The sequence below is a fragment of the Anomaloglossus baeobatrachus genome, chromosome 1, assembly GCF_048569485.1.
Source record: "Anomaloglossus baeobatrachus isolate aAnoBae1 chromosome 1, aAnoBae1.hap1, whole genome shotgun sequence".
In the NCBI taxonomy this organism is placed as follows: Eukaryota; Metazoa; Chordata; class Amphibia; order Anura; family Aromobatidae; genus Anomaloglossus; species Anomaloglossus baeobatrachus.
This window is the reverse complement of record NC_134353.1, coordinates 949,816,494-949,843,849: the sequence shown is the minus strand read 5'-3', so window position 1 is coordinate 949,843,849 and position 27,356 is coordinate 949,816,494. Positions and strand designations below refer to the sequence as shown.

The 27,356-nt window shown below is 49.8% G+C and overlaps 1 protein-coding gene across 1 annotated transcript in view; it reads left to right on the top strand.

The window, feature by feature from the left end:
- The window catches only part of LOC142259134 (uncharacterized), a 145,656-nt gene extending 118,678 nt beyond the window's left edge, over positions 1-26,978 (top strand). The window contains 6 exon segments of the mRNA XM_075331670.1: positions 16,601-16,678; positions 17,140-17,316; positions 17,399-17,522; positions 17,604-17,674; positions 17,876-17,978; positions 24,772-26,978. Of these exon segments, the coding sequence (XP_075187785.1) occupies positions 16,601-16,678; positions 17,140-17,316; positions 17,399-17,522; positions 17,604-17,674; positions 17,876-17,978; positions 24,772-25,925 (1,707 nt within the window). The 3' untranslated portion in view covers positions 25,926-26,978.
- The last annotated feature ends 378 nt before the right edge of the window (positions 26,979-27,356 follow it).

The window sequence follows — 27,356 nt, the reverse complement described above, 5'->3', positions numbered from 1 at the left end:
ACCCTGCACTACACATGAGGGAGAGAGCGACAGACCCCGCACTACACATGAGGGAGAGAGAGCGACAGACCCCGCACTACACATGAGGGAGAGAGCGACAGACCCCGCACTACACATGAGGGAGAGAGCGACAGACCCCGCACTACACATGGGGGAGAGAGAGCGACAGACCCCGCACTACACATGGGGGAGAGAGAGCGACAGACCCCGCACTACACATGGGGGAGAGAGAGCGACAGACCCCGCACTACACATGGAGGGAGAGAGAGCGACAGACCCCGCACTACACATGAGGGAGAGAGAGCGACAGACCCCGCACTACACATGGAGGAGAGAGAGCGACAGACCCCGCACTACACATGAGGGAGAGAGCGACAGACCCCGCACTACACATGGGGGAGAGAGAGAGCGACAGACCCCGCACTACACATGAGGGAGAGAGCGACAGACCCCGCACTACACATGAGGGAGAGAGAGCGACAGACCCCGCACTACACATGAGGGAGAGAGAGCGACAGACCCCCGCACTACACATGAGGAAGAGAGAGCGACAGACCCCGCACTACACATGAGGGAGAGAGCGACAGACCCCGCACTACACATGAGGGAGAGAGCGACAGACCCCGCACTACACATGGGGGAGAGAGAGCGACAGACCCCGCACTACACATGGGGGAGAGAGAGCGACAGACCCCGCACTACACATGCAGGAGAGAGAGCGACAGACCCCGCACTACACATGAGGGAGAGAGCGACAGACCCCGCACTACACATGGGGGAGAGAGAGAGCGACAGACCCCGCACTACACATGAGGGAGAGAGCGACAGACCCCGCACTAACACATGAGGGAGAGAGAGCGACAGACCCCGCACTACACATGAGGGAGAGAGAGAGCGATAGACCCCGCACTACACATGAGGGAGAGAGACAGACCCCGCACTACACATGAGGGAGAGAGAGCGACAGACACCCGCACTACACATGAGGGAGAGAGACAGACCCCGCACTACACATGGGGGAAAGAGAGCGAAAGACCCCGCACTACACATGAGAGAGAGCGACAGACCCCGCACTACACATGGGGGAAGAGAGAGCGACAGACCCCGCACTACACATGGGGGAGAGAGAGCGACAGACCCCGCACTACACATGAGAGAGAGCGACAGACCCCGCACTACACATGAGGGAGAGAGAGCGACAGACCCCGCACTACACATGAGGGAGAGAGCGACAGACCCCGCACTACACATGAGGGAGAGAGAGAGCGACAGACCCCGCACTACACATGAGGGAGAGAGAGCGACAGACCCCCGCACTACACATGAGGGAGAGAGAGCGACAGACCCCGCACTACACATGAGGGAGAGAGAGCGACAGACCCCGCACTACACATGAGTGAGAGAGAGCGACAGACCCCGCACTACACATGAGGGAGAGAGAGCGACAGACCCCGCACTACACATGGGGGAGAGAGAGCGACAGACCCTGCACTACACATGGGGGAGAGAGAGCGACAGACCCCGCACTACACATGGGGGAGAGAGAGCGACAGACCCCGCACTACACATGGGGGAGAGAGAGCGACAGACCCCGCACTACACATGGGGGAGAGAGAGCGACAGACCCCCGCACTACACATGAGGGAGAGAGCGACAGACCTCGCACTACACATGAGGGAGAGAGAGCGACAGACCCCGCACTACACATGAGGGAGAGAGCGACAGACCCACCGCACTACACATGAGGGAGAGAGTGACAGACCCCGCACTACACATGAGGGAGAGAGAGAGCGACACACCCCGCACTACACATGAGGGAGAGAGAGCGACAGACCCCGCACTACACATGAGGGAGAGAGAGAGCGACAGACCCCGCACTACACATGAGGGAGAGAGCGACAGACCCCACACTACACATGAGGGAGAGAGCGACAGACCCCGCACTACACATGAGGGAGAGAGCGACAGACCCCGCACTACACATGAGGGAGAGAGAGCGACAGACCCCGCACTACACATGAGGGAGAGAGAGAGCGATAGACCCCGCACTACACATGAGGGAGAGAGACAGACCCCGCACTACACATGAGGGAGAGAGAGCGACAGACCCCGCACTACACATGAGGGAGAGAGACAGACCCCGCACTACACATGGGGGAAAGAGAGCGACAGACCCCGCACTACACATGAGAGAGAGCGACAGACCCCGCACTACACATGGGGGAAAGAGAGCGACAGACCCCGCACTACACATGAGAGAGAGCGACAGACCCCGCACTACACATGAGGGAGAGAGAGCGACAGACCCCGCACTACACATGAGGGAGAGAGAGCGACAGACCCCGCACTACACATGAGGGAGAGAGCGACAGACCCCGCACTACACATGAGGGAGAGAGAGAGCGACAGACCCCCGCACTACACATGAGGGAGAGAGAGCGACAGACCCCGCACTACACATGAGGGAGAGAGAGCGACAGACCCCGCACTACACATGAGGGAGAGAGAGCGACAGACCCCGCACTACACATGAGGGAGAGAGAGCGACAGACCCCGCACTACACATGAGGGAAAGAGAGCGACAGACCCCGCACTACACATGGGGGAGAGAGAGCGACAGACCCCGCACTACACATGGGGGAGAGAGAGCGACAGACCCCGCACTACACATGGGGGAGAGAGAGCGACAGACCCCGCACTACACATGGGGGAGAGAGAGCGACAGACCCCGCACTACACATGGGGGAGAGAGAGCGACAGACCCCGCACTACACATGAGGGAGAGAGCGACAGACCCCGCACTACACATGAGGGAGAGAGAGCGACAGACCCCGCACTACACATGAGGGAGAGAGAGCGACAGACCCCGCACTACACATGAGGGAGAGAGCGACAGACCCCGCACTACACATGAGGGAGAGAGTGACAGACCCCGCACTACACATGAGGGAGAGAGAGAGCGACACACCCCGCACTACACATGAGGGAGAGAGAGCGACAGACCCCGCACTACACATGAGGGAGAGAGAGAGCGACAGACCCCGCACTACACATGAGGGAGAGAGCGACAGACCCCGCACTACACATGAGGGAGAGAGCGACAGACCCCGCACTACACATGAGGGAGAGAGAGCGACAGACCCCGCACTACACATGGGGGAGAGAGAGCGACAGACCCCGCACTACACATGGGGGAGAGAGAGCGACAGACCCCGCACTACACATGGGGGAGAGAGAGCGACAGACCCCGCACTACACATGGGGGAGAGAGAGCGACAGACCCCGCACTACACATGGGGGAGAGAGAGCGACAGACCCCGCACTACACATGAGGGAGAGAGAGCGACAGACCCCGCACTACACATGAGGGAGAGAGAGCGACAGACCCCGCACTACACATGAGGGAGAGAGAGCGACAGACCCCGCACTACACATGAGGGAGAGAGAGCGACAGACCCCGCACTACACATGAGGGAGAGAGAGCGACAGACCCCGCACTACACATGAGGGAGAAAGAGCGACAGACCCCGCACTACACATGAGGGAGAGAGAGCGACAGACCCCGCACTACACATGAGGGAGAGAGAGCAACAGACCCCGCACTGCACATGAGGGAGAGCGACAGACCCCGCACTACACATGAGGGAGAGCGACAGACCCCGCACTACACATGGAGGAGAGAGCGACAGACCCTGCACTACACATGAGGGAGAGAGAGCGACAGACCCCATACTACACATGAGGGAGAGAGAGCGACAGACCCCGCACTACACATGAGGGAGAGAGAGCGACAGACCCCGCACTACACATGAGGGAGAGAGAGCGACAGACCCCGCACTACACATGAGGGAGAGAGAGCGACAGACCCCGCACTACACATGAGGGAGAGAGAGAGACCCCGCACTACACATGAGGGAGAGAGAGCAACAGACCCCGCACTGCACATGAGGGAGAGCGACAGACCCCGCACTACACATGGGGGAGAGAGCGACAGACCCCACACTACACATGAGGGAGAGAGAGAGCGACAGACCCCGCACTGCACATGAGGGAGAGAGCGACAGACCCCGCACTACACATGAGGGAGAGAGAGCGACAGACCCCGCACTACACATGAGGGAGAGAGCGACAGACCCCGCACTACACATGAGGGAGAGAGAGCGACAGACCCCGCACTACACATGGGGGAGAGAGCGACAGACCCCACACTACACATGGGGGAGAGAGAGAGACAGACCCCGCACTACACATGAGGGGGGAGAGAGCGACAGACCCTGCACTACACATGAGGGAGAGAGAGCGACAGACCCCGCACTACACATGAGGGAGAGAGAGCGACAGACCCCGCACTACACATGAGGGAGAGAGAGCGACATACCCCGCACTACACATGAGGGAGAGAGAGCGACAGACCCCGCACTACACATGGGGGAGAGAGAGCGATAGACCCCGCACTACACATGGGGGGGAGAGAGCGACAGACCCCGCACTACACATGAGGGAGAGAGAGCGACAGACCCTGCACTACACATGAGGGAGAGCGACAGACCCCGCACTACACATGAGGGAGAGAGAGCGACAGACCCCACACTACACATGAGGGAGAGAGAGCGACAGACCCCGCACTACACATGAGGGAGAGAGAGCGACAGACCCCGCACTACACATGAGGGAGAGAGAGCGACAGACCCTGCACTACACATGAGGGAGAGAGAGCGACAGACCCTGCACTACACATGAGGGAGAGCGACAGACCCCGCACTACACATGAGGGAGAGCGACAGACCCCGCACTACACATGGAGGAGAGAGCGACAGACCCCGCACTACACATGAGGGAGAGAGAGCGACAGACCCCATACTACACATGAGGGAGAGAGAGCGACAGACCCCGCACTACACATGAGGGAGAGAGAGCGACAGACCCCGCACTACACATGAGGGAGAGAGAGCGACAGACCCCGCACTACACATGAGGGAGAGAGAGAGACCCCGCACTACACATGAGGGAGAGAGAGCGACAGACCCCGCACTACACATGAGGGAGAGAGAGCAACAGACCCCGCACTGCACATGAGGGAGAGAGAGCGACAGACCCCGCACTACACATGAGGGAGAGAGCGACAGACCCCGCACTGCACATGAGGGAGAGAGAGCGACAGACCCCGCACTACACATGAGGGAGAGAGAGAGCGACAGACCCCGCACTACACATGGGGGAGAGAGCGACAGACCCTGCACTACACATGAGGGAGAGAGCAACAGACCCCGCACTACACATGGAGGAGAGAGAGCGACAGATCCCGCACTACACATGAGGGAGAGAGAGCGACAGACCCCGCACTACACATGAGGGAGAGAGAGCGACAGACCCCGCACTACACATGAGGGAGAGAGAGCGACAGACCCCGCACTACACATGAGGGAGAGAGAGCGACAGACCCCGCACTACACATGAGGGAGAGAGAGCGACAGACCCCGCACTACACATGGGGGAGAGAGAGCGACAGACCCCGCACTACACATGAGGGAGAGAGAGCGACAGACCCCGCACTACACATGAGGAAGAGAGAGCGACAGACCCCGCACTACACATGGGGGAGAGAGCGACAGACCCCGCACTACACATGAGGGAGAGAGACCCCGCACTACACATGAGGGAGAGAGAGCGACAGACCCCGCTCTACACATGAGGGAGAGAGAGCGACAGACCCTGCACTACACATGAGGGAGAGAGAGCGACAGACCCCGCACTACACATGAGGGAGAGAGAGCGACAGACCCCGCACTACACATGAGGGAGAGAGAGTGACAGACCCCGCACTACACATGAGGGAGAGAGCGACAGACCCCGCACTACACATGAGGGAGAGAGAGCGACAGACCCCGCACTACACATGAGGGAGAGAGAGCGACAGACCCCGCACTACACATGAGGGAGAGAGAGCGACAGACCCTGCACTACACATGAGGGAGAGCGTCAGACCCCGCACTACACATGAGGGAGAGAGAGCGACAGACCCCGCACTACACATTGAGGAGAGAGCGACAGACCCTGCACTACACATGAGGGAGAGAGAGCGACAGACCCCATACTACACATGAGGGAGAGAGAGCGACAGACCCCACACTACACATGAGGGAGAGAGAGCGACAGACCCCGCACTACACATGAGGGAGAGAGAGCGACAGACCCCGCACTACACATGAGGGAGAGAGAGAGACCCCGCACTACACATGAGGGAGAGAGAGAGACCCCGCACTACACATGAGGGAGAGAGAGCGACAGACCCCGCACTACACATGAGGGAGAGAGAGCAACATACCCCGCACTGCACATGAGGGAGAGAGAACGACAGACCCCGCACTACACATGAGGGAGAGAGAGCGACAGACCCCGCACTGCACATGAGGGAGAGAGAGTGACAGACCCCGCACTACACATGGGGGAGAGAGAGCAACAGACCCCGCACTGCACATGAGGGAGAGAGAGCGACGACCCCGCACTACACATGAGGGAGAGAGAGCAACAGACCCCGCACTGCACATGAGGGAGAGAGTGACAGACCCCGCACTACACATGGGGGAGAGAGAGCAACAGACCCCGCACTGCACATGACGGAGAGAGAGCGACAGACCTCGCACTACACATGGGGGAGAGAGAGCAACAGACTCCGCACTGCACATGAGGGAGAGAGAGTGACAGACCCCGCACTACACATGGGGGAGAGAGAGCAACAGACCCCGCACTGCACATGAGGGAGAGAGAGCGACAGACCCCGCACTGCACATGAGGGAGAGAGAGCGACAGACCCCGCACTACACATGAGGGAGAGAGAGCAACAGACCCCGCACTGCACATGAGGGAGAGAGAGTGACAGACCCCGCACTACACATGGGGGAGAGAGAGCAACAGACCCCGCACTACACATGAGGGAGAGAGAGAGACAGACCCCGCACTACACATGAGGGAGAGAGAGCAACAGACCCCGCACTGCACATGAGGGAGAGAGAACGACAGACCCCGCACTACACATGAGTGAGAGAGAGCGACAGACCCCGCACTGCACATGAGGGAGAGAGAGTGACAGACCCCGCACTACACATGGGGGAGAGAGAGCAACAGACCCCGCACTGCACATGAGGGAGAGAGAGCGACAGACCCCGCACTACACATGAGGGAGAGAGAGCAACAGACCCCGCACTGCACATGAGGGAGAGAGTGACAGACCCCGCACTACACATGGGGGAGAGAGAGCAACAGACTCCGCACTGCACATGAGGGAGAGAGAGCGACAGACCCCGCACTACACATGGGGGAGAGAGAGCAACAGACCCCGCACTGCACATGAGGGAGAGAGAGCGACAGACCCCGCACTGCACATGAGGGAGAGAGAGCGACAGACCCCGCACTACACATGAGGGAGAGAGAGCAACAGACCCCGCACTGCACATGAGGGAGAGAGAGTGACAGACCCCGCACTACACATGGGGGAGAGAGAGCAACAGACCCCGCACTGCACATGAGGGAGAGAGAGCGACAGACCCCGCACTACACATGAGGGAGAGAGAGCGACAGACCCCGCACTACACATGAGGGAGAGAGAGCGACAGACCCCGCACTACACATGGGGGAGAGAGAGAGCGACAGACCCCGCACTACACATGGGGGAGAGAGAGCGACAGACCCCGCACTACACATGAGGGAGAGCGACGACAGACCCCGCACTACACATGGATGAGAGAGCGACAGACCCTGCACTACACATGAGGGAGAGAGAGCGACAGACCCCATACTACACATGGGAGAGAGAACGACAGACCCCGCACTACACATGAGGGAGAGAGAGCGACAGACCCCGCACTACACATGAGGGAGAGAGAGCGACAGACCCCGCACTACACATGAGGGAGAGAGCGACAGACCCCGCACTACACATGGGGGAGAGAGAGCGACAGACCCCGCACTACACATGGAGGAGAGAGAGCGATAGACCCCGCACTACACATGAGGGAGAGAGCGACAAACGCCGCACTACACATGAGAGAGAGCGACAGACCCCGCACTACACATGGGGGAGAGAGAGAGCGACAGACCCCGCACTACACATGAGGGAGAGAGAGCGACAGACCCCGCACTACACATGAGGGAGAGAGACAGACCCCGCACTACACATGAGGGAGAGAGAGCGACAGACCCCGCACTACACATGAGGGAGAGAGCGACAGACCCCGCACTACACATGGGGGAGAGAGAGCGACAGACCCCGCACTACACATGGGGGAGAGAGAGTGACAGACCCCGCACTACACATGAGGGAGAGAGAGCGACAGACCCCGCACTACACATGAGGGAGGGAGAGAGAGAGACAGACCCCGCACTACACATGAGGGTGAGAGAGCGACAGACCCCGCACTACACATGGGGGAGAGAGAGCGACAGACCCCGCACTACACATGAGGGAGAGAGAGAGACAGACCCCGCACTACACATGAGGGAGAGAGAGCGACAGACAATGCACTACACATGGGGGAGAGAGAGCGACAGACCCCGCTCTACACATGAGGGAGAGAGAGCGACAGACCCCGCACTACACATGGAGGAGAGAGAGAGCGACAGACCCCGCACTACACATGGGGGAGAGAGCGACAGACCCCACACTACACATGGGGCAGAGAGAGCGACAGACCCCGCACTACACATGAGGGAGAGAGAACGACAGACCCCGTACTACACATGAGGGAGAGAGAGCGACAGACCCCGCACTACACTACACATGGAGCATTGGTGCAGCACATCAGCGCCATGCTTCATATACTAATTGGAGGAAAACAAGTATCCAGGCTTTTTTTAATTTTTTTTTACAGCCTTCATCTCAATATTGAGCCATGGCGACTTTATAGATGAACGTTCTGTAGGAAGATCGATCTTGTGCAGCCTAGATAGGTTTACCAGAGTCTTCACGTTTTATCTTGATTATATTAAGCCCTCAGGTTTCTGGTCTTCCACTTCACCTTGTTCCTTCTATTCTTCCACCCATGATGTCCTTCTCCAGTACTGTCTTCGTATGATGGGTAGACTGGTCATAGCTTGACGATCCTTGCTTCGAGTGACATGTCAGGCTTGATTTGTTCCACAATTGATTTGTTTGTTCCTCTTGCCATCCATGGTAGTGATAACCTCCTTCTCCAGCTCCCAATTTGGAAGTCGTTGATTCTTCTTCTGTCTTGTTTCTTTATCGTTTTTTTTTCACATCCATATGTGACTACAGAAAAGACCAAACTATGTAGGAGCCGTGTCTTCATTACAAGTGAAATGTTCCTCGATTTGAGGACCTTGTCCAGTGACCTAATTGTTGATTTGCCCATAGCTATTCTTCTATTGACTTCTGGTGTCATTGCTACATCTTCACTGATCTTTGATAGAGATGAGAAAATCTTTGAAGGTTTGGTTCGCACGGCAGATTTGAACCTTTAAGGTTCAGATTGTGACTCAGACTTGATGCTAATCTTAATGGAAGTCAGTAATTGGAAATTTTGCCACCCATAGGCAGAACACTTCCAGGGGCGGGTGAGCAGGGTTTTTCAAATTTTTTTTTTTTTATGGTTTGTGTGTGCACACTGCATCTAATCACTCTTATTTTACCCCAAATGTGAGCCATTCTAACACTGCACACAGCTCGCACAGGGCTGAGCATCAATCATATCCAAGCATTGAGCTGCTCACTTGAGTGGTTTTCTCTCGTACCTCATTCAAACATTGAACTTAAAGCTTGTTTTTTTGGAAGTCGATTTCCGAACATCAAACCTTGAACCTCAGGTTCGCTCATCTCTAATCATCGATCCGAGTAGGTTGAAGTACTTTATAACTTCTACTTCATCACCGTCCATCTGAAATGTGTCCTGGTTGTACCTGGCAGTAGTCAATATTTTTGTCTTCTTGTATTGACTAGGAGACCCATGTTCGAAGTTAAAGGGAACCTGTCACCAGGTTTTTCTCTTATGAGCTGCTGCCACCACCAGTGAGCACTTATATACGGGATTCTAGAATACTGTATATAAGAGCTCATGCCGCTCTGTAGAACGTAAAAAACATCTTTTATTATACTCCCTTGCGCAGCGGTCGGGTCCAGTGGAAGTTGTTGGTCTTGTCCTATCGCCTCTTCCCTGCTTGCGATTGCTGTCCTCCTTCCCAGCTTCATATTGATGACACATGTAATCCACACAGTGTCCTCCATTGCGCTCCAGTGCACGCATACGTCTCTCTGCCCTGCTAAGGGTAGATTACAGTATTGTAATGCGCAGTCATGGGGAAAGGTTGAAATATGCCAGCTCATGGAGGACACTGTGTGGATGACGTAGGATGTGTTATCCATACTAAGAAGGGCAGGAGGACGACGATCGCAAGCAGAGAAAAGATGCTGGTCAAGACCAACAATGCCTATTGAGTATGACAAAAGGTCTTTTTGATGTTATATAGATTGGATTGGGGAGACTGTGGTCCCAGCTCTATTCAGGTCACTGACCAGGTCCTCCCGTGTAGTTCTGGGCTGATTCCTGACCTTTCTCAAAATCTTCCTTACCCCACAAGGTGAGATCTTGCATGGAGCAACGACCAAGTAAGATTGACAGTCAATTTGTGTTTCTTCCATTTTATAATAATTGCACCAACAGTTGTTGCCTTCTCACCAAGCTGCTTGCCTATTGTCCTTTAGCCCATTCCAGCCATGTGCAGGTCTACAGTTTTATCCCTGGTGTCCTTAAGGCCCAGTCACACTAAATAACTTACCAGCGATCCCAACAACGATACAACCTGATAGGGATCGCTGGTAAGTTGCTAGGAGGTCGCTGGTGAGATGTCACACTAAGCGACGCTCCAGCGATCCCACCAGCAACCTGACCTGGCAGGGATCGCTGGAGCGTCGCTACACGTGGAAGCATGCTGCGCTTGGTAACTAAGGTAAATATTGGGTAACCAACCCGATATTTACCTTGGTTACCAGCACACACCGATTAGCGCTGGCTCCCTGCTCACCTAGCCACAGTACACATTGGGTTAATTACCCGATGAGTACTCTGCTACGTGTGCAGGCAGCAGGGAGTCGGCTTCTGCAGACGCTGGTAACCAAGAAGCCCTTTCCTTGGTTACCTGATATTTACTTTCGTTACCATCCTCCGCCGCTCTCACACTGCCAGTGCCAGCTCCCTGTTCCCTGCACTCCTAGCCACAGTACACATCGGGTTAATTACCCGATGTGTGCTCCAGCTACGTGTGCAGGGAGCAGGGAGCCGGCACTGACAGCTGAGATCGGCGGACGCTGGTAACGAAGGTAAATATCGGGTAACCAAGGGAAGGGCTTCTTGGTTACCCGCTATTTACCGTGGTGTTATGATCCGGAACCATGGAAGATCACCACAAATCATTGGCAAAAAGGTGACAAGAGCATTGGCAACTAATCTGGCCGCCATCCCCTTACTAACCAACACAACTAGAAGTAGCCGAGGGGTGAACTAACATCCTGTGCACTGCGAACCCAGTCGGAGAACTAACTATCCTAAAGGTAGGAAAGATGAATAACTCTCTGCCTCAGAAAATAGACAAGAATAGCAAGCCCCCCACATTCAAAGACTGCGGTGATATAGGAAAAACACAATACACAGGTAGATGACAGGATTAGCAAAAGGTGAGGCCCCCGCTGACTAAAATAGGAAAGCACAGGAAAGGGACTGATGGTAGCCAGAGAAAAACCCTGCAAAATACCAACTTCCTGATAGTACAAAAAGGCCCTCAGATCGCTCGATCTGAACTCCGTCCTATACCAGGTGCCCTTGTCATACCAATGAACAGAAAACAAGAATTATAACAAATTCAACAAGCCATAAACACATGGACCCAAAGGAGCTATACTCCACACAGAACTGCAGGGAGTTCCTCAACAATCCACTGAGGGGGAAAATCCCTGGAAGGAAATAAACTGAAACCAACCACAACAAATGACAAACCTAGATAAGCAAAAGAACCAGACAATAAATAAAGAGCAAACACTTATCTGGAGTGGATGTGGTGTAGAGCAGGATTAAGCAGGCTAGAGATACAAAGAACAACTGACATCCGGCAACAGCCTGCAATCAGACCAGGACTTAAATAAGCAGAGAGTTAGGAAAGGAAACACCCACTGCACAACACACCTGGTCTCTGTCCAAACCCTTCCTGGCCACCAGAGGGAGCCTCCCAGCAGCCAAGACATAACTAACATTCACAACACCGTGGTTACCAGCCTCCGCAGAAGCCGGCTCCTGCTGCCTGCACATTTAGTTGTTGCTCTGTCGCTGTCACACACAGCGATCTGTGCTTCACAGCGGGAGAGCAACAACTAAAAAATGGTCCAGGTCATTCAGCAACAACCAACGACCTCACAGCAGGGGCCAGGTTGTTGCTGGATGTCACACACGGCAACATCGCTAGCAAGTCATGCCTCAGCAGCGATGTTGCTAGCGATGTTGCTTAGTGTGACGGTACCTTTAGACAGCTCTTTGGTCTTGGCCATGGTGGAGAGGTTGGAGTGTGATTGATTGATTGATTCATTGATTGATTGATTGAGTGTGTGAACAGGCGTCTTTTATACAGGTAACAAGGTCAAACAGGTGCAAATAATCCAGGTAATGAGTGCAGGGTAGGAGAAATATAACCGGTCTGTGAGAGCAGAATTCCTGCTGCTTGGTAAACTGATGGAATACTTATTTCATGCAATAAAATGAAAATTAATTATTTATAAATCATATAATGGGATTTTCTGGATTTTTTTTTTATTTTGTCACAGTTGAAGTTACCTACAATAACAATTACAGACCGCTCCATTCTTTTAGGTGGGAAAACGGCAAAATCGTCAGAGGATCAAATACTTATCTTCCCCACTGTACATGGAAAGACAACTAGTGACAGGTTCCCTTTAACACTCAGTAAAAAAGTCCTTCATTCCATCTACGCTTGTTGCTATCAATGTTGTATCGTTTTTCGTATTTAACATTATTGATGGTTAGTCCTGCAATTTTGATTCCTTCTTTTTCGGCAAGTCCAGCCTTCCTGAAAATAGTGTCTTCGTATAAATTGAAGATAAATCGTGACAGAATGCCGCTTTCTCTGATGCTTCGCTCTACTTTGAACCATGCCATATCACCGTGTGCCATTCCTCACGGGCAAGTTGGTTCCGGGGGCAAATGCCCCCTGGGCCGGTCCCTGAGAAGCAGTTTCAGGCAGCCCGGCCACCTGCATCATTGGTCTGAGCGGCTGCTCTTTCCCCGAAGCTCCCTGCCATCATGCAGGGACAGGCGGTCGGCAGCTGCACACTGAGATATGGAGGCCGCATTCACCAGAGAAATGTTGGGGGTGGGGAGAGGAGGCTACAGTGTTCACTGCACAGGAACTGATCTTAAGTGACTTCCTGTTCCTGTTCTCCGCTGAGGCCGGCCTCCACTGTGGGCTCAAACTCCTCCTGCTGGAAGGTAAATTATACATACTAGGTTCTGTGTGTATGTAGGTGCTTGTGTGTGTGCCGCCCCCGTGGAAGAAGCCGAGCTGCTCGGATCCGGGTTCTCGGTGGCTCGAGGGTCTCCGGACCCGGGGCCCATGCGGCCACTCAAATGAAGGGGAGTATTTACAAGGGATATTATAGAGTTCGTGATGCCACCCGTGGTATGTGGTAACTAGGAGTACCACCGCTGCAGTTGGGAGTACCCGGGGGTGATGGAATGGGGCAGCCAGGTGTTAGAACCCTCCACGGGTAGGAGGAATACCCCGGGACTCGGTGTTTGGGGGGATGCCGTTGGGTGCAGGGGGGGTCACTTTTGATACTCACCCAGTCCATTAAGCAGACACCGACAACTGGTAAAACAAATCTCTGGAAACCGCTGCCGCTGAGGGGAGCTTAGTTCGGGTCCCGTCCCCAATGGTGCTGCCTGGTGATCCGTAACCTGCCTCCTAGCACTAAGTTTACTTCTCTGGTGGTCCCGGTAGTCCCGCTCCCCACTGTGGCTAAGTGTGGTAGCTTGCTCTCAGGGCTCACGCTTGGGATTTTCTAGACCGTTTCGGATTGGAAAGTCCTATCCCCCTCGTTGCACTAGTGCCCCGATTTTGGAGCGGGTTTCTCCTCGGGTAAATTATTGGGTTGCCTGAAGCTACTCCCCGACCTAGGGTCCACGTACCACGTAGTGCCTCAGTCCGGGACCGGTGATGGTGCAAGGCCACCGGCTGTCCTCCTCGACAGATCCGTGCCCCTTGCCACGATCCCCTGCGACCGGGGGTCCGACTCCTCTAGGCCCAGACCACCGTCTGCAACCTAGATAGTTTTCCAGGAGCCCCGCTCCAAACCTCTTCTCACTTCCACTCTCTGTCTACACTCTTCTGACACTCCTCACCTCCCCTCCCCAACCCCACAAGTGGGCGACTCTATTTCACTCAAGCTGTCCACTGGTGTCTTTGGTGGGTGTGGTGCAGGGTGTATCTAGGATTTGATTAGCTGATGGAGGCAACACCATATGGTACCATAGGGACCCAAAACTAAGAAGGAGGTGGATACTGCACGGGAGGGCAGATTGCGCAATACCCTGTGACGTCCAGGGGCATCACATATGTATGAGGCCTGTCTCTGTGTGTGCATACAGTATATGTATAACTGCCTGCATCTATTCTGAAACCTGCTTATATATGTGCATGTGAATAGAGCAGTGTAGATGGAGAAATTAGTCTTTCCACCTTCTCCACACCAGTGATCAGATTCCAGCATGTGAGAAAATTGTAGCACAATGAAATGTACCCCTGTGTTTGCAGCTGTCATGACCCGATCCGGATATGAAACACTAATGAGATTCCTCCATTTTAATGACAATTCCAAAGCCCCCCAACATTTTCAAAATTTTCACCAAATTTCCTATAATTTCACAAACAAAAAATATCGTCCTAAATTCACCACTATCATGAAATCCAATCTGTCACGAAGAAACAATGTCAGAATCATCGGGATCCATTGAAACTTCAGAGTTATAACCTCATAAAATGACACTGGTCAGAATTGTAAGGTGTGGCCGGGGCATTAGGGACAAAATTGGCTTCGTTCTTAAGGGGTTAAAACAAACAAAACACTTTGTAAATATCCCATCGCTCCCACTCTGATGCTCCTGTGATCTTTGTCAATCCCAGTTTACGTTGATTGGAAGAACATCGGCCGATGACTGATCGTCTGCAGCTCAAGTGATTGCCTGACATCTTTCGACATTGCTTTAACCCATTCTCAAACGAGCAATTTTTCTTTTTTTCCTCTCTTCTTCCAAGCTATAACTTTGTTTTTTATTTTTCATCCCACATGTGAAGGACGAGGTCTATTTTTGAATGACATTAATTTTCTCATTTAATGCACTGGAAAGCGAGAAAAAAATTCCAATTGTGTTGAAAATTGCAAAAAAAGTGCAATTCCACAATGGGTTTTTCATTTACCTTATCATTCTACAATATAACTCACCTGATAATATGATTTTGCAGGTCACACGATTACTAGATACTAAACATGTATCATTTTTTTAAGTAAAGAAAAGAATTTCAGAAATTTGTAAATGAAAAAAAAATTGTCGCTGTTTTCCGAGACTTAAGGGGGCTTTACACGGTAGCGATATCGCTAGCAATTTCTAGCGATAGTGACCGTGTAAGTACCCGCCCCCGTCGCGCATGCGATTGTTTGTGATCGCTGCCGTAGCGAACATTATCGCTACGCAGCGTCACACATACTTACCTGGTCGGCGTCGTCGCTGTGACTGCCGAACAATCCCTCCTTCAAGGGGGAGGGACGTTCGGCATCACAGCGACGTCACCGAAACGTCACTAAGCGTCCGGCCAATCAAAGCGGAGGGGCGGAGATGAGCAGGACGTAACATCCCGACCACCTCCTTCCTTCCTCATTGCGGCCGGCGGCAGGTAAGGAGACGTTCCTCGCTCCTGCGGTGTCACACATAGCGATGTGTGCTGCCGCATGAGCGATGAACCACAACGCTAAACAACCCTTACCGATTTTTGACTTTGGGACGACCTCTCCATGGTGAACGATTTTCACCATTTTTGAGGTTGCCTAAGGTCGCTGGTAAGTATTACACGCTGCGATATCGTTAATGACGCCGGATGTGCGTCACTAACAACTTGACCCCGGCGACCAAACATTAACGATATCGTAGCGTGTAAAGCCCCCTTTAAACTGCTTTCACTTTTCGAGATCTGGGGCTGTGTGATGGCTCATGTTTTTATCCTTGATGTTTTTGCTTATTTTTGAGTAGATGTGATGTTTTCATCACGTTTTATTACATTTTACTGTATTGTTGAGGCAGCCCAAAAAAACACATAATTCTGGAGCTTTTACTTTTTCGGAGTAATTTATTTTATTTTTATTTTATTTCAATAGATTGGACTTTAACTAATGTTGATGTTACCAAACATATGTGTAATTTTTTATTGTTTTTCAATTGTTTTATCTTTAATGGAACAAACATCTTAACTTCTTTACAATAAAGGATCCTCTATTGTCTTTTTTAAAATAGGAGATTTTCCTGATTGCTGAAAGATGAATAAGGACAAAGACAAGATGGCAGAGAGGATATTAAACCTGACTCTACAGATAATCTTCCATCTTACTGGAGAGGTGAGAGGTTCTGATGCCATCACATTACATCATTATCTATGGGAATAACAGAGGATATGACCGGGGAGGTGAGAGGTTCTGATGTCATCACATTACATCATTATCTATGGGAATAACAGAGGATATGACCGGGGAGGTGAGAGGTTCTGATGTCATCATATTACATCATTATCTATGGGAATAACAGAGGATATGACCGGGGAGGTGAGAGGTTCTGATGCCATCACATTACATCATTATCTATGGGAATAACAGAGGATATGACCGGGGAGGTGAGAGGTTCTGATGCCATCACATTACATCATTATCTATGGGAATAACAGAGGATATGACCGGGGAGGTGAGAGGCTCTGATGTCATCACATTACATCATTATCTATGGGAATAACAGAGGATATGACCGGGGAGGTGATGGACTCGGGAAATGTGTGTAGTGATATTATTAATGTCTCCACACTCAGGATTACACAGTAGTGAAGACCTCTAGTGATCGCTGTCAGGACCCTGTGTTTGAAGGACGGGGAGGAACCCTGAGCCCAATCCCGGGGCCTCCACCTCGCCCCCAGATACATGAGGACATGAATGACCAAAAAATCCTAGAACTCGTCAACCAGATGATGGAGCTGCTGACTGGAGAGGTGACACTGCTGGGAATGCTGGGACATTATACAGGACGGCACTGGAGGATTCTGGGTAATGACGGTATCATTGTGTTGTCAGGTTCCTATAAGGTGTCAGGACGTCACCGTCTATTTCTCCATGGAGGAGTGGAAGTATCTAGAAGGACACAAGGACCGGTACAAGGAGGTGATGATGGAGGAGCACCTGCCCCGCACATCACCAGGTAATAGACAGGACTGAATACACCCGGCCTATAATTATCTGTATGTAATAATGATGTCCGTCCTGTCTGTGTCTCCTGCAGGTCTCTCCAGTACGAGGAGGACGACCCCAGAGAGATGTCCCGCTCCTCCTCCTCCTCCACAGGATCCTCAGGTAGATGGAGATCTCCCCTATGAGGTGTAGACGGCTGTGACCTCCTTGTGTTCAGTCTTGTTTTCTCCTCCAGTATTAGATGTTTTATACTTGTGTAATGAGAGCGGTGGAGACGGCAGGATCACAGCTGACCACAGACCTCACATGTCCGGATCTTATCTCCATTATTCCCGGGGACTTTTACAATATTTTGTTTTGCAGGTTTTGGATCCGGATAAAGATCTGAATAATATTAATTCTCCAGAGAGAAATGTGAGGGGCGATCAGCGGAGTAAAGAGGAGATTCCTACAGATCACCGCCCCGGTGAGTACAGATCAGCCAATAACGCACACAGGTCACACATTCCTATTTTCCACTCTTTGCTGTGTCAGTTTCTCCAGCGGTATATTAACCCTTCATGTACAATACACATGAAATGTGAATGAATCTGTGATCCCGGTGCAGGTGATAACACGGGATGTGCAGTTATGTTATAGAGGAGAAATACAGCTGGACATGAATTCTGCCGATGTGAGCGAGGACGAGCTCCAGCTCTTTCCTATTATCCGCTGTCAGGGCTGATGAGGGGTTTCTCCAGTTTAGAGACTAAGAATCCATTATCTCCTATTATACTCATGTCAGTGCGTGACAGATACAGAACATGGAGACATAATAAACCCAAATGGCGTGGAGGAGACATGCTGGCATTGACCAGTGTCTTGCTGTCCGTAGCCCCCTGTCAGGTTTCCCCCATGGGGCTCCCGCGGCAAGATGTGCCCTAGCGGCCGCTCCAGAATGAAGGTCTGGGCCGAGGCCGAGAGGGGTATGTGGCTGGGATCGCGTACACCATGGGTTTGTGCAGGATCTCCGAGCTTCTTCCAGACTCTGAGAGCTGGATGTGACATCACACGCCAGAGGTACGGTATCCCAACCACTTCCAGGTCGCAAGTAGGGCCCAGGGTTTTAATATACCGTACCCCTGAGATTTTATTTAAAGGGGCCGTCCCTTTTCAATAATGGCAAACAAGATTCCAGAGCGGTGCATCACAGGTGCATCATCGAGAACCCCACAATGCTCAGCAGCAATGCAGAAGACCCAAATCCTCCACCTAGCGTGGTAGATCCAAGGCTCAGGATGAGGTGAATGCTTCACTAAAACTGCATAATGATGGTAGTGTTGTCATTCACACTAGAAGTCCCAGAGAGGGGTCATTTAACATTTCTACCATTGGAACCCTATGGAGCTCGAAATTCCTGGGACTTCTAGTGTTAATGTTTCAGGCCAAGAAGAACAAAAATAGGGCATGTGCCCTATGCAGAGAAGGGTTACCTAGAGCATATGACAAGAAGCTTCGTTGCTCATGTATTGAGAAAACGGTGGCAGAGGAATCCTCCTCGATCCTCCAGGACACCAAAGCCTTGATTAAGGAAGAAGTTAAGGTCACGGTGAAGATGGAGATTCACCGTATCAGAACTCCTTCCCCCTCCTCAAGTAGGCAGCAGCTTCTTTCTGACATTAGTTCGGAGGTAGAGTCGGGGGAGTTATTGCAATCAGAGGGGTCAGATTCATCCTACTCTGATGGGGAGTATGGACGTCCATGCTTTCTGGTGGAAGACAGGAGCAAACTGTTAAAAATAGTCAGAACCACTATGGGAGTAGAATCCTCTAAAGGTAAACGCTCCATACAGCACACTATGTTCTGCAACCCAGAGGAACATAAACAGCGAGTATTCCCGTTACATAAGAATTTGCTGGCCCTAATCAAAAAACTGTTAAAAAAAACTATCAGTTTCTCAGGCCTTAAAGAGGCAGTACCCATTTAGCGAGGAGCTGTGTGAAATCTGGGAAAGGCCTCCAAAAATAGATTCTGCCATTGCCAAGATTTCTAAGCACATCGCTCTTCTCTTTGAAGACTTAGGATCCCTAAAAGACCCTTGGATAAAAAAGCAGATACCTTTCTCAAAGGGGCCTGGTAAGCAGCAGCATGGTCCTTTAAGCCCAGCATCGCAGCCACCTGTACTTCAAAATCCATTGTTAAATTGCTTCAGGAGCTAGCAACACAAATTTGCGATAAATGTCCCAGGGACCAACTGCTAGAGGCTATCCCTTTATTATACAGAAAGCAGCAAGTTTCCTTGCAGATGCTTCAGTGGACAGCGTGAGGTTTTCCGCATGTGCCTGCAACCTGTCCAACCCCAGCCGCAGATCTCTCTGACTCAAGAACTGGGCGGCAGACTTCCAATCGAGTGTAAAACTATGCTAGGTCCCAGTCAAAGGAGTTTTTCTGTTCGGTTTGGCCCTGTATGAAATTTTTGAAAAAGCGGCCGATAAGAAAAAGAGTTTCCCTCCTCCGCCCTTTCCCAGGTTTAGGTGATCCTTTCAGGGTGCAGGGAATAGAGGAGGAATAAAGTGGAACAGGATAAGACCAAGGGGAGACTCCCCTGGGGGAAGGATAAAATAACAAAGGTTTTTTGTTTAATAAGACAGAAGAACATCCAAACAACAATGACGCCAGCTGACAGGTGGGGGGAAGGTCAAAGTTATTTTCCCATCAGTGGGCTTCACTAACAGCCTCCAGATGGATGGTGAACACCCTATCTCAGGGTCTCAAGGTAACTTTTTCCTCCTCACCTCCTCGGCGCTTATTAAAACCCTGGATGGGGGGTGGTCACAACAGGACTGCGTTAGAAAGAGAGGTTCTAACTCCTGCTAGAGAAGCAGGTACTAGTCAAGACATAGGAGGGGGTTTTTACAGCAATTTGTTTTTGGAAAAAAAAAAACCCAGATGGCTCCCTTAGGACTATTATAAATTTAAGAAGTCCCTAAGCCAGTATTTAACAGTGGAAAAATTCAAAATAGAGACACTAAAATCAACAGTAAAGACGCTTACTACCACATCCCAGTTCACATAGAACAGAAATACCTTAGGGTGGCAGTAGAAATCAGGGAAATTCCATCTCACCTGCAATACCAATTTCTTCCCTTCAGCATCTACCCGACACCAAGGATCTTTACAAATATTGTAGCCGAGATGACCTCTTACATAAGAAAGGAGCATATCCTAATCGTACCTTATTTGGATGACTTTTTGGTGATCGCAAAATCGCGAAGGACGCTGTCAAGTGGGTCCTTTCAATATTAACAAGTCTGGTTGATAAACATGAAAAAAATAAAAAATAGGACCTTCTCAGGTTCAGGTCTTTTTAGGGATCAGTCTAGATTCAGTCCGCCAACGTTGCTTTCTCCCACAAGACAAAATTGGCAAAATCAGGTATGGCGAAAGATCCCCATAAGAGAAGCAATATCCCTGTTAGGTTCCCTAACTGCTACAATACTAGCCTTCTAGTGGGCTCAGTTCCATACGAGGGAAATTCAGTGGCCGATCATATCATTACAGTCAAGAGTACCTTGAACTATCCAGAACCTGCTAGTAGTTACCACAGATGTAAGTCCTGTGGGCTCTGGAGCCCACCTAGGGGATCTTTTCCTCCAGGGCTGTTGGGACCCCGATCTAAGTACCGGCTCTTCAGATCCTAAAGGCCCCGTCACACTAAGCAACATTGCTAGCAACATCGCTGCTAACGAACAACTTTTGTGACGTAACAGCGATGTTGCTAGTGATGTTGCTTAGTGTGACATCCAGCAACAACCTGGCCCCTGCTGTGAGGTCGTTAGTTGTTGCTGAATGTCCTGGGCCATTTTTTAGTTGTTGCTGTCCCGCTGTGAAGCACAGATCGCTGTGTGTGACAGCGAGACAGCAACAACTAAATGTGCAGGCAGCAGGAGCCGGCTTCTGCGGTCACTGGTAACCACGGTAAACATCGGGTAACCAAGAAGCCCTGTCCTTGGTTACTCGATATTTACCTTCGTTACCAGCCTCCTCCGCTCTCACTGTCAGTGCCGGCTCCTGCTCCTTGCACGTGTAGCAGAGTACACATCGGGTAATTAACCCGATGTGTGCTGTAACTAGGAGAGCAGGGAGCCAGCGCTAAGCGATGTGCGCTGCTCCCTGCTCTCTGCACGTGTAGCTGCGTGCGCTGGTAACCAAGGTAAATATCGGGTTGGTTACCCGATATTTACCTTAGTTACCAAGCGCAGCATCTTCCACGCGGCGCTGGGGGCTGGTCACTGGTTGCTGGTGAGCTCACCAGCAACCCGTGTAGCGATGCTCCAGCGATCCCTGCCAGGTCAGGTTGCTGGTGGGATCGCTGGAGCGTCGCAGTGTGACATCTCACCAGCAACCTCCTAGCAACTTACCAGCGATCCCTATCAGGTTGGATCGTTGTTGGGATCGCTGGTAAGTTGTTTAGTGTGACTGGGCCTTAAGAAACTAGTGGCAGTAAAACTTTCTATTCAAATGGCCTTAGGTCAAGTTACAGGGAGAGACATAATTATTCTATCCAACAACAAAGGCTTATCTGAATTGTTCCAGATAGCAGAGGAAAACTTGCTTTCTTTAACAGGCTGTCACTAAAAAGGGTCAGAGAACGTTGTGGCCGACTTTTTGAGCCGGCACCGGCTGAGCCGGGGGAGTGGACTCTGAGTCGGGAAATTATCCCAAACATTTGTGTGGACTGGGGAAAACCAGAAATAGATCTCTTTTGCGACCAGGAAAAATCAACAAATTAATTATTTTTTTCTCTAGACCCAAAAGAATCCCCAGGTGAGGTAGATTCGCTCTTACAAAGGTGGAACTTTCACCTCTCCTATGCCTTTCCTCCATTTCCCCTGATTCCAATAGTCCTGAAGAATCCAAGGTCATATAAAGTGCCCCTTTGTGTCTGAAAAGAGCATGGTTCACATGGCTCAGAGTCATGTCAATATTGGATCCCTGGATACTTCCCGATGTGCCAGATATGCAGTCTCAGGGTCTGAGTTTACAGGTTACATTTGATGGCCTGGAGCGTGAAAGGGGGTTGTTATTAGCCAGAGGGTTTTCAGAAAGCTTAGTGTCTACTCTCCTTTCTAGTAGGAAAAAGGTGACTTCCATGAAGTAATCCAGAATATGGAACATGTTCCTGGAACTCAGGGGTCAAAGTCTGACCACCCAGTACCAGCAAGTTCCCAATAGCAGAGGTATTAGAATTTCGAGAAAAGGGTCTGGAGAGGGGCCTTCTCACCACCACCTTTAAAAGTTTAGGTGTCAGCCCTGGGTGCGTTTATTAAATCAGAAAATTGATGACCACCCCTGGATCCATAGGTTTATCTGGGCTTCCTTCTCCTCTAGGCCTTTGAATACTTCTAGGTTAGCCCCTTGGGATCTAAATTTAGTTTTAAATGCTTTTACAGGGGCACCATTTGAGCCAATCTCGTTAATCTCCATCAAAGCTCTTATGCACAACACAATACTTCTAGACGTGTATTTAATTTACAGGCTATCTCGATTAGTCCACTGTTTACAACTATCTTACAAGATAGGATAATCCTAAACCCTGATCCAGCTTTTCTACCATAAGTAAACACTAGCTTTCATAGAAACCAAAAAATAGTGTTACCTTCTTTTTTCAATAATCCAAAATCCCAAAGGGAAGTAACATTAGAATCCCTTGACATCAAAAGGTGCCTACTTGAGTATCTGGCGGTAATGGAGCCATGGATGAACTCTTCAGTTATATTTATTTTGTTCCAAGATCCAAATAGGGGTAAAGGAACTTCTAAATCCACTATTGCTAGATGTGTGAGGATGGCTATATCTTTAGCTTGCTCTGCCTTGGGTAAGGACCACCTCTGGGCATTAAGGCTCACTCCACTAGGGCTATAGCTTCCTCCTGGGCGGAAAGGGCTAATGCTTCATTGGAACAAATCTGTAAGGCTGTGGTTTGGTCTTCAACTTCTAATTTTTTGAAACACTACAGGTTGGAACTTTTGGGCCTCTCTTTGGGTGATAGGTGCTTTCTGCTGTAGTCCCACCCTATAGTTTTTTCTATTTTATTCTCTCACATATGGTGTTGTCATGGTGAAGGGAAAAGATGATAATTACTTACCGGTAATTTGATTTTCCAGAACCTGACAGCACTATGCTAATTCCCTGGGGATTGGTGATGGGTTGCTTTTTCACCACACCTTCAAATAGGTTTACTTAAGTTGGGAGATTTCCTTTGTATGGCTGTTTTTCAATTAATGACGACGGCTACATCTTTGGCTCCATAAACACACTGGGGCAGGAGGGGGAGGTACTACCCTTTTTATTTCAATAGGTCTCACATTCGTCTCCCTGCATGTTGAGACCAGTGACAGCCTTTCGACTGGAGCCTCTCATCTGGCTCTCTTCATTTAAATGGGTTTAATTTCTCTTGGCACTGAAGTGGTTAAGTGCCAGTTTTTCTATTGCAGCTTTTCCAAAGCAGTTCCTTGCTGAGTGATCATCTGCACTTACTAAGTAGTCACGCCATTCAGCTTTAAATAGTGGTGTATCCCAGCATTCTCTGCTGAAGATACAAAGTCATTTGTGTCCTGGCCTCCTCCGAGGAAGGTTCTGCAAGTCAAGTTCCGGTGCTCAGGCTATATCCTTTTGGTTGTTCCCCCCCCCCTGTTTGTCTTTAGTTCCCTAGTGTGTTGTTAGTGCAGCGGTGAGGTCTAGTGAACCCCACCTGCCCCTCACTAGGCAGGGTTACAACGGGGTCTTCTGAGGGTCCTAGGTTCCTTGACGACAGTTGCGGAGACTGTATAGGGACTGGTGAAGAGAGGATGGCCAGCTTCAGGTGAGGTTAGGAGGTTCCCATCATCCCTCTCACTAGTTCCATGGCCTCCCATTGTTTTTGTGTCACCGGTGCCCCCATTTTCTTGTGTTTTTTGTTGTGCTTCAGACGCACGTAGGTCTGAACGCACCTGCCCATGCTTGCTACACCCGGCAAGCGTGACATTAGGTTTCCTGTTCATGGGGGCGGATATACTCTATCATGTATGGTGCGGTCATGGTTCTGGAAATTCAAATTAACGGTAAGTATTTATCATCTTTCTATGTAGTTTAACTTTGGAAAAGTAGAAGAGTCGTCTTGGTAATAAGACCATCACTATCTGTGCAGTACAATGATAATGGAGTCAGGGGCCTGAGTTTATCAAGTTTTAATGTTATAGTGTTGACAATTTACAAAATCTGTTTTATTTTCTTGACAGATTATTGTAGTATCCTACTACATACATATGAGGAGCAAGTCATTATCCCAGATATATTCTCAGCCATTCACATCCAAGATACATCATCTGCTGCTTTCAAACTACATACATATGAGGAGCAAGTCATTATCCCAGATCAATCCTCAACCCGTCTCTTCCAAGATCCGTCATCTGATGCTTCTAAACAATCCCCTGATCCGCAGAATGTTCAGCAAAATAAAATCCACATGAGGGATGTGCAACAGCAGAGAGCTCACATGGGGGAGAAGCCATATTCATGTTCAGAATGTGGAAAAGGTTTTAACCAGAAATCAGATCTTGTTAACCATGAAAGAATTCACACAGGGGAGAAGCCATTTTCTTGCTCAGAATGTGGGAAATGTTTTACTCGGAAATCACAGCTTGTTGCACATCTAAACACTCACACGGGGGAGAAGCCGTATTTATGTTCAGAATGCGGGAGATGTTTTAATCGGAAATCACAGCTTGTTGTACATCTAAAAACTCATACGGGGGAGAAGCCGTTTTCCTGCTCAGAATGTGAGAAATGTTTCACCCAGAAATCAGATTTTGTAAACCATGAAAGAATTCACACAGGGGAGAAGCCATTTTCTTGCTCAGAATGTGGGAAATGTTTTACTCGGAAATCACAGCTTGTTGTACATCTAAAAACTCACACGGGGGAGAAGCCATTTTCATGTTCAGAATGTGGGAAATGTTTTACGCAGAAATCAGATGTTCTTAGACATCAAATAATTCACACAGGGGAGAAGCCGTATTCATGTACTGTATGTGGGAAGTGTTTTAACCAAAAGTCATCTCTAGTTGTACATCAGAGAATTCACACAGGAAAACCATTTCCATGCCCAGAATGTGGGAAATGCTTTAGCCACCAATCAAATCTTCGTAGCCATCAAAATACTCACACAAGGAAAAAGCCATATTCATGTACCTTATGTGGTAAGTGTTTTAAACAAAATTCATCTCTAGTTTTACATCAAAGAGCTCACACAGGAAAACCATTTCTATGCCCAGAATGTGGAAAATGCTTTGCCAATAAATCAAATCTTTTTAAACATCAAAATGTTCATACAAGAGAGAAGCCATTTTTTGTACCGTATGTGGAAAATCTTTTAACTAAAAGTCCGCTCTAATTATACATCAGAGAATGCACTCTGGAAAAACATTTTAATACCCAAAATGTGAAAATGCTTTATCAACAAATCAAATCTGCTTAACCATCAAATTACTCACACAGGGGTGAAGTTCAGAATGGGAAATATTTTCTAATAGGAAATCACAGCTCGTTATACTATACATCTAAAATCTCACAGGGGAGAAGCCGTATTCATGCTCAGAATGGAGGAAATGATTTGTTCAGAAATGTGCATTTTTTAAACATCTGAGAAATCACACAGGGTAGAAGTCATTTTCAGGTTGTATATGTGGAAAGTGTTTTAAGCGAAAGTCAGTTCTGATTGCACATCAGAGAACTCACACAGAAAAAAACATATCCACCAATCAATTCTTTTAGACATCATAGAACTGACACACAGGGGAGCAGATATTTTTTTCCATTGTTTCTGTCAAATCCCCAACGATCTGCAAGAGCTTTGTATGTTCTTCCTGTGTTATGTGGGTTTTCTCCAGATTCTCTGGTTTTCTCCCACATTCCAAACCTGGTATATAGGGAGTGTGGTTTGTGAGCCCCAATGGGGACAGTGATAATGATGTTTGTATTATGGGCTTTGTGCTTATAACACTTAACAACTGTTTATGTATGTACTGGAAATAAAGAATTCATGGGATTAAGAGCTAATAATATGCAACTGTTGATAACCTCATCAGGTGATTAAAGGAGCTCCAAAATGGGATTTTTCATTAGTGTGTTGAGAAAAATAGTCATCAGGATAAAAAAGTTTGTATTAGGGAGGCAGAGCCTATCATACTCGTTAAACAGTTTTTCCAATATTGTGACTCAGTTACTGTTTTTCCATAAATGTGAAAGTATAATGCCCCTAAAGATCCCCCCTAATCTGTTCTGCATTGCTTCCTGACTAGATGGACCTAGGGCTTTTTTCAACCTATGTAACTATATAACTATGATTCGCTGAATGAACTGTGTAGTTGCTGTTATACCTTTGTGCCCAGAAGAGGCTGTTTTACTGTAATTTTGAATCCATGAAAGCAATTAAACTGCACATGTGTGGAGCAGACTGCGTTACCTGTGTGAACGCTTACTAATGCCTACCTGAGAGCATGAATCCCTACAATATTACTACCTGCTGTATACAAGTAACATGTAAAAAAAACTGAAGTCACCACGCTCCTTTTAATCCAAAGGTGGCTGCTGAATAATATATCCGAAGAGCTCTGATCCAGAACTAGTATACAATGGAGGAGGGGAGGAAAGAGTAGCGCTACCATCCAGTAAGATAAAAACTAGAACTTTATTTCATCAAATAAAAACGTGTCCAAACATGGTTAAAAAACTGACGCGTTTCAGGCGTGAAGTGCTCCCTTACTGATAGCACACTAGTGCTGGGCAGCACCGGCTGGATCAGCGCTCTTCGGATATATTATTA